Source organism: Pelodiscus sinensis, chromosome Z (assembly GCF_052426305.1).
Source record: "Pelodiscus sinensis isolate ZL-2025 chromosome Z, ASM5242630v1, whole genome shotgun sequence".
NCBI lineage: Eukaryota > Metazoa > Chordata > Testudines > Trionychidae > Pelodiscus > Pelodiscus sinensis.
The window spans coordinates 3,458,849-3,467,101 of record NC_143085.1 but is presented as its reverse complement, the minus strand read 5'-3'; the positions used below and the strand labels follow the sequence as shown (position 1 = coordinate 3,467,101).

Genomic DNA, 8,253 nt, shown 5'->3' with positions numbered 1-8,253 from the left:
CACAGTATGATCTATGCTATGTATGATCTATGTCCTAATTTTGGAAGTGTAATAGCTCATTCTAACTACCACTGTTACAGTGTAGGTCATGCCTTCATCAATTAGGGATGTGAAAGGTTAACCAGTAATCATCATACTTAGTGGGTGATGCTTATCTGTTCAGTTAACTGGTAGGGGCTGGAGCAGCTCCTGCCCCCCACCTCTCCCCAGGCAGGTGGTCTGACCCCCCCCTTTTAATGCATTAACCAATTAAATGAGATTTTACATCCCTACTATCAATATGAATCAGTTTGCACTCTGGAGTCATGGAAACCTATTATGATTTATTTAGCCTCATCCCTGTTCCTAAAATGCAGTGATTGAGAGAGAGAGAGAAGCATTTGTTTATTAGGCCAGCTAAATGACCTCCCCCATGCTAAAGGAAGAGATCACACCATGCCACCTCCTTCTATATCTTCATTATTTATTTTCTATAAGTAGAAAACAAAAGGAATGTGAACACACTAGCAAAGAACTGTCATCCGTGAGACTGCACAAAATTCAGGGAAGGGCAATTTGTGCCACGGTCTGCTAACAGGCAGGAGAGGTGCAGGTCCAGGAAAAGACTCTTCACTTCCATCGGAGTGCCCTATGCGAAGGTGGAACCATTCCAGCCCACATTAGCAGCATTCATGTCATAATAGTTGATGTAGACTCTGTAAAAAAAGAGTAGAAATGTTGAATGTGACAAAATGTTAGTGCATGAAATGTAAGCATGAAATGTAAACGTATTCCTCTTCCCATCCTCCAAGGGATATGGTTTCACATTTTCCACTTTAATTTTTATAAAAGCTATTGAGATCTTTATCAGTAAATTTTGGTTTAAAGCCAGAAGCTGCTCATTTCCAACTTTCCTTCTCTAATGCTTTACCAAGCACTTGCAAACTGGGCTCGCCAAGGCTCCTGCCCTAAGCACACCCATTTTCTTCTTTGCATTTCCAAGATCATTCTTTAATTAAAACATGCCATTTTAGTAACATGTTTGAGTGATTTGACTGCAGCAACTTTTTGCCAACTCCAAATGGGCTTTCCTGGCTGACTGCACATCCCTGCTAGGAATGTTAAACTTCAATTAATCAGCTAATTGAGTAGTCTATGGAATGTCCATCAACTACTCTTTTAGTCCATAAGGGGAGCCCTCTGCTGCACTTGTCCTTTTGAAATGTACAAGGGCCGCCACGGATCTTGTACATTTCAAAGAGAAAGAGGCAGCAGACGTGCCAGCAGGTACCATTCCCCTCTGTGCTTTTTCCTTTGAAATGTATAAGAGCTGCCGGCGCTCAAGGAGAGAGGAGCAGCAGTTGGGACTGGCACGAGAGGGACAGCTTGCGCAGTTTCCCCATTGCTCTCGGCTCCCCACTTCCCCATAGAGATGGTGTTGGGGGGAAACCAGCTTTTAAGACAGCTCCCCCCCAACACTGGTTCCTGCTCACCCGCTTGCTGCCTCTGACAGAAGCAGCAAGGGGTGGGGAAGCGACTAGTCGAGTTCCTATTTGACTACCCGATAAGCATTTGCTTATCGGATAGTCAACTAGTCGCTAACATCACTAATCCCTGCCTCTTCACACATAGGCAGCAGCAGCAGCTCCTCCTGGTTGCCACTGGGTACTGCTGCTCTACTCCCTTGCTGGCTGACAGAACAGCAGCTGCTTGTCAAGTGGCAGAATTCTTCTGGGTCTCCTTGCCTACCTCCAAACTCCCCAAGGTGCCCAATGATCATCCTTCATGCCAGGAAAAAAAAAAAAAAAAAAAAAAGAAGAGGGCACTGAATATTATTCATTTGTGTATCATATTTAACCCTAACTCCCAAGGCTCAGATTATACTATATCAGCCAGCCACTTGGGATTATAGGTAGCCTACTAGACCAGTGGTTCTCAACAAGGGGTATGCAGAGGTCTTCTGGGGATACATCAACTCATTTAGATATTTGCGTAGTTTTACAATACACTGCATAAAAAGTACAAGTCAAGTCAGTACACACTACAATTTCATAAAATGACTTGTTTATAGGGCTGTATGATGAAATATATATATTCAATATTTATATTCTCATGTATTTTATAATTCTATGGTAAAAATAAGAAAGTAAGCTATTTTTGTCTGATTTTGTAAGCAAGTATTTAAGTGAGAACACTTGCGGGTATGCCAGAGACTCCTTAAAGAGGTACAGTAATCTGGAAAGGTTGAGAGCCACCTGAACCACATTAATCTGGGGCCAATTCATGGCACCAGCACACGACTGTTGTGAAGTCTGAAAGTTGTATCTCTCTATTCACAATAGATAAGAGTTTTCCCTTGGGTGTTAATAAACAACAGCCACCAGGGAGCATAATAGAGAATCCAAAGAAATAATTTAGGCAAGCCAGTAATTTGAATGTCACTCTAGTGCAGCCTTACCTATCTGCAGGTATGTGCAGTTGTTTAGTGAGCAGGTCACACAACAGCTTGGTATAGTTCTTGTTCTGCTGGCCTCCTATCTTGCCAATGCTGTGCAGGCTGCAAAGGGCACAGGGATCCGTGGAGCCTCCAAAGGACATCAGCTGATCTGCTACAATGTGCACAGCTATGTACTGCGAAACAAAATCAACTGTTAGTGAGGAGGTTAATATTCCGTCCTCAATCTCTCTCCTCTGAGGTGTATTTAGTTGGAATCCAGAGAGCAGGCTTGTTTCCTGGGATTAGCTATGGCAAGCACAAGTGGTGTTTAATTGTACATTTCTAAAGCATCCACTGCAATAGTACAGTACCTTTGCCAGACACATAGCGATGTAGCCCCCCAGCTTAATTTTAAATAATTCTGTGAAGAATGACTTAGTAATCCTCTTCATTGACGCTAATATTCAATAGGACTTGCTTTCTAGCCAGTCAATGTTCAGCTATTGGTAGGGCTATAATTGTTAGCCTCTATACATGGCACATTACAGAAGCCACTGACCAATCAGCTTGCTCCCATAAATCTATAAAACTTTAAGCACAGGAGGGCTCTGTTCTCTTGCTTGCTCTACCACAGATTCACTGGTGTTGACTGTTGGTACACCAGCCTTTTGGTTCTCATTTTACACCAGTACCACTGAAATAGTGTGACTGCAATTCATGGAGTAAGCCCATGGCCACCTCATCTGCTAAGCCTGCTTACAGGCATGTTAGGATAACAGAGTGATCAAAACAATAATGGGCTGTCTACTCTGATGCTAATAGAGCTTTAGCTCCCATTACTGTGAAATGGAAGGGACATTCACAGAAAATTCCAGCAGATAATAGCCACTGTATCACCTAAGGCAAGCTACTTGGCTACTCTATACCTCTGCTAAGAGAAGCCAAAGATGCACACCCATATTTGCAAAGTGTCTGAGAGCTTTGGGGATGAGAAGCCTCTGTATGTGCAGGATATTAGTGGAACATTTTCTTGACTTAACAGGATATGAAACTTTGCCTGGGGCTGAGTCGCGATCCTTCTTACCCATTGCTGCCCTCTGTGGCAAGTTTTTCTGTCCCATCGGGCTTTGTTGTAACACAGTCAAAAAATGGTGACCTCAGGTAGCATTAGTCTTTTGTACACACAATTCTTTAATAGCGAAGACCCATTTTGATCTTGCTTTTGTGGACCTCATAGAGCAAAATACTTGGTGACAGGAACTTGCCAGGTTAGTAAGAAAGGCAAGATGTCTGCATGGTGAATATTCCTAATGTATACACCCATTACAATGGGAACCTACCCATTTTAACAGGACCGTTCCCTCCCACAAGCACACCTCTCTATGGCAAACTGGGATAGTTTATTCGCTTTTCCGAGCAGATAAGCGTGCGAGAACCCGCCCAAACCATGCACCCCTAGCGCCTGGCCTTGTCCACGAGGCAGTGTAGTGTCACTTCTGCCTATGAGTCAGACGCACAGTCATTTATTCCACAGCGGAGAAGCAGCCAGCCCCCTGGGGCCATGCAAGCACGCTTCCACGTGCTGCAGGCCTTCCATCCCCGTCTCGCCTCACTCCCCCAGACAGACGATCCAAGCTGGACTAAAGGCTGTCCAGAGAAATTAGAGATCTCCCCTTTACACTGAGAATAGTTACAAGAGACTCAATTCTGTTTCCGCTAGGGTGAGAAAGGAAGCCCCTAGGGGGGAGACCAGCACCAAGGCTCCCGGCTAACTCTAGCATCCGTCGGCGCTGCGACTTGCCCTTTCTGCAAGCAACCTGCAGCGCCGGGATGGAGTTACAGCCTCCGCAACTCACCTGGGCAGGCTTGCCAGTCGCCTTTGCTAGCTGCTGGGTGAGCTCCCCCGTCAGGCTCTCCGGCACCGCGTCCTTGCTCACGTTGGTGTTCACCACAAACATGGGCATCTTGGAGCCTTGCAAAGAACTGCCCCTGTCTGCAATGCGGACCCTTTGCCCCTGCAGCAACCCGTTCCGCTGCTGCTGCAAAATGGAGCTGAACCGGAGACCCTGCCCTCCTCCCTCGCTGGATGCTCCGAAATGCAGCCCATGTGATCAGCGCTAGGCCAGATTCTTAAAGGGACAGCAGCGCCCTAAACAAGGGTCCCTCTCCGCAGCGCATTTTGGCAACTGCACAATCCGTTCAAGCGCGGTCCTGGGGCACCTGCTGGATGTGAAGTGTGTGTAGTTTCCCCTCGTCATTCCTGCCGGGCGTCTCCCCATGCCTCCCTTTGCTCAGGCATTTGCTTTATTATTATTTTATTAAATAACTGTATACATTCTATATCAATAGAATTTATATCCCTGTACTATGAAATGTGTAGATTCTGTGTTTTATATACTGATAAATATTTATATACATATTATATTGCGGGAATACCCAAAGGCTCTCCTATGGACCCCGTTGTGCTGGGCGCTGTAAGAACTGGCCCTGGCTCAGATAAGCCATTGTATGAGGCTAATATCAGATAAAGACTTATGCTGTGAATGGGTCCCGCCCATCCTCTGATTTCAGTGGGACTATGGATGGTGGGGTGACACCTACCATAAGCCGGTCTGTAGGATGGGGGCAAACACGCAAGTTCTACCCAGAAAGTGCTCTTTTATTTGCAAAATAAATGGTAGCCCTCTGCACTTTTTTATATACAAACATGTGTGTTTGGGTTTGCCTGGTTCTCTTCCCCCCACCCCCATCACATAATGCAAACCATGGCTTATGTCTGAGTTGCTGGCATGAGTTCTACAGTTCTTCTCTTTTGCTTTTCACTCTTACATAGGAAACGATTGTGGCCACGATTTCTCTATTGTGTCCTGTCTTTTGTTTCAGCTAGACCAGACTAACAGGGCTGCATCTCTATCACTAGTCTATAGTCTGTGTTCTTGTTGGAACTGAATTATGCAGACGTGCTCTGATCCTGGCTCGTGCCTGAAGAGGAGTGAGCTGCCTTTATGTAGAAGCCAAAGGCTGCTTGGGACATGAGCCCTCTGCTGGGCTGCGTGCTGAGATGCACGTAGCTTTCCCCAATGCTGCTCAGGCAGACTGGTAGGTAGCATGTCATCCCCAATTCGCACTAGTCAGATGACTCACAAAATGGAGGGCCACAACACACACACACACACACACACACAGCCAATATATACATAATCCTATAATAAGTAATGACCCACAAAACCAGTGTACAATAAATAATGAAAGGCAGCGTCTGGGTCAAGAACACGGGTGAATGTTTTAAGATGTTTTTGTAATACCATTTAAAAAAATGAGCTGTCTCTATTATTCCTTGCAATTGCTTAAATCATTCTCCTTCTCTGCTCCCCAACCTCCAGCTCCCTGAAAGATTGCAGGAAGGTAAGGGTATTGCTTCTGGGAATTTATGCAATACGGGAAGAGGGGGAGGAGCGTGCTGCAGTCAGTGACTGCACCCCAGATATTCTCACTTTCCCTGGTCTGCCAACCCCAAAACAGTAGAACCCCAGCCATGCTGCTGTTCTTGTACGGAGAGGATCTATGGTCTTTCTCGGGAGTGATGCTGTGGATGTATTCTTCTTCACTTTGGCGGGTTTCCCCTACACACTGAGAGGCAATGTTGGGCCCTCTCTTTGGATTTCAGGTATGTATAGGGCTTGCATGTTCACTAAAACTGCCCATGTGCATGTGTAACCCACTTGGAGTGTGTATATGTTGCACATGCACACACAAGTTTAAGCATTCATTTTTGGTTACACAGCATACTTTATAAAATGTGACCTGTGCCTTTTGTTCTCACTTAAGCATGGCCTCATACAATAGAGACTCAGAGTTATGAACACCAGAGTTATGAACTGACCAGTCAAACACATACCTCATTCGGATCCAGAAGTACATCTCAGGCAGCAGTAGAAACAAAACAAACAAAAAGCAAATACAATACAGCACTGCATTAAATGTAAACTTACAAAAAAAAAAAGTTAAGCACCATTTTTCTTCTGCATTGTAAAGTTTCAAAGCTGTATTGTTAGTATTCAGTTGTAACCTTTTTGAAAGAGCTACCATAACTTTTTCTTCAGGGCTGCATACATTTCAGAGTTACAAAGAATGCTCATTCTCGAGGTATTTGTAATTCTCAGGTTCTACTGTATTTTATAATAATAATAATAATAAATAATAAATCTCAGGAAGAAAGGTATTGAAAAAATTAAGATGCTGGAATCGCACCCAACATTTTTTTTAATGCAATGCAAAGCAGTTAGGTCCAGATCCTCAAAAGGGTTAAGCTCCTAATTAACATTTAGGGCTGGCTCTAGATACCAGCAAATCAAGCACATGCTTGGGGCAGCACAATTCCAGGGGCGACATTTCCAGGTAAGCAGACATCCCCCGGCACTGCCCAGCCCCACCCCGCCCTGCCAGGCTCTGCCCCTCCCTGCTGGCTCCAGTCCTGCGGCGGCCCCAGTTCCCTTGGCCGGCGAGAGACCGCTCCCTGCCGGCTGCCCGGCTCGCTGTGCCCGCCCCGCCCCGTGCCCCTCTGGCTCCATACCACCCGTTCCCCACACCGCCCCTGCACCCCGCACCCTGCTCCCCTGCACCCCAGTCCTTTTGCTCTCCCTGTTCCCTTCGTCCCTCTGGCTCTGTGCCACCCGTTCCCTGCGCTGCCCCTGCACCCCAGTCTCCACATCTCTCTGGCTCTGTGCCACCTCTGTACCCCGCAGCCCCTTTTCCCTGCACTCCTCTGGGTCTGTGCCCCCCATTTCCCGCACTGCTCCTGGACCCCGATCCCTCTGCCCCTCCCGTTCCCTGCATCCCATTCCCTGTGCCTCCTCTGCACCCCGCACCCTGCGCCTCCCATTCCCTGTGCCACCCCTGTATGCCCACACTGTTCCTTGCACCCTTCTGGCTCTGTGCACCCCAGCACCCCAGTCCCCCTGCTCCCCCTGTTGCCCCTGCCCCTCTGGCTTTGTGCTGGCTCTGCTGCCCCGGTGAGTTGGGAGTGAGGGGTGCTTGTCCATAGGGCGGGGCTGGACAGGGCATGGAAAAGGCTGTTGTGACCCAGCAGCAAGTGAAAGGGGAGAGGGAGTTTACTTGAAGTGCTTTTGCATTTATGGAAAAAAAATAATTAAGATTACATTTGCTATTTATAGGGCTAAAATGCCGGGACAACAAAAATGAAAACAAACAAACAAAACACTGCAAAGTGCAAACATGTAAAAGCCAACAAAAAAAGGGGGGCGGGATTTTTTTTGCTCGGGGTGGCAAAAAACTAGAGCTGGCCCTGCTTCCATTCCAGTCTTCTATGTCATTGGAAATTGCTCAGCTGCTGAAAAGCGGGAGGGGGGATAAATGAGTGGAGTTTGTCCATTTGCTGTCTCTGCACATTCCAAATCCTAGGACCTGATACTGCCCTTTTGAAGCAGATGTGATCTGCTTTCCTCTAAGCAGTTACCTACCTACCGACAACTATGGGTTTCTTTTAGTGTAAGTACAATTTTGGACACACTTTTGCTAATACAGATACAGGCAGGGTTCGCAGGGCCGCCCTACCGTTAGTTTAAAGTGTGCCGACGGAGGTTATATCTTCACTCTACAGCTTTTAGCCACAAGTCTGTGTGGATATAGCCCTGTCACGAAAAGCAGGGCCAGCATGAGGTGTGTGCAGTCAGTTCCCCCGCACATGGCCCTGCACTTTATTATTGGCCCCTCTGTCCTGGGTGGTGGATTCTACCTAAGGCATGTCCCAAAGCTGTGGGCAGCACATCGCAGTGGTGGCCTCCCCCCTGGAGGGGCCCCCAGCCCACAGGAGGAGG

The 8,253-nt window shown here is 46.9% G+C and overlaps 1 protein-coding gene across 1 annotated transcript; it reads right to left on the bottom strand.

Annotated features, from left to right (window-relative positions):
• Positions 1–443: 443 nt before the first annotated feature.
• On the bottom strand, positions 444–4,449 carry LOC102446381 (macrophage migration inhibitory factor). The gene is made up of 3 exons (XM_075897944.2): positions 4,273–4,449; positions 2,438–2,610; positions 444–695 (listed from the first exon to the last, which is right to left on the bottom strand). The coding sequence occupies exons 1-3, from the start codon at positions 4,378–4,380 to the stop codon at positions 629–631; spliced, it is 348 nt and encodes a 115-aa protein (XP_075754059.1). The 5' UTR covers positions 4,381–4,449; the 3' UTR covers positions 444–628.
• Between the last annotated feature and the right edge of the window lie 3,804 nt (positions 4,450–8,253).

What these genes read in the sequence shown, in the direction of transcription:
- LOC102446381 (XM_075897944.2), bottom strand. Translation starts at nt 4,380, where the DNA reads ATGCCCATGTTTGTGGTGAACACCAACGTGAGCAAGGACGCGGTGCCG. An exon ending in CGACTGGCAAGCCTGCCCAG is followed by an intron (nt 2,611 to 4,272) that starts GTGAGTTGCGGA and finishes TTTGTTTCGCAG; the next exon opens with TACATAGCTGTGCACATTGT. An exon ending in CTGCACATACCTGCAGATAG is followed by an intron (nt 696 to 2,437) that starts GTAAGGCTGCAC and finishes CTTTTTTTACAG; the next exon opens with AGTCTACATCAACTATTATG.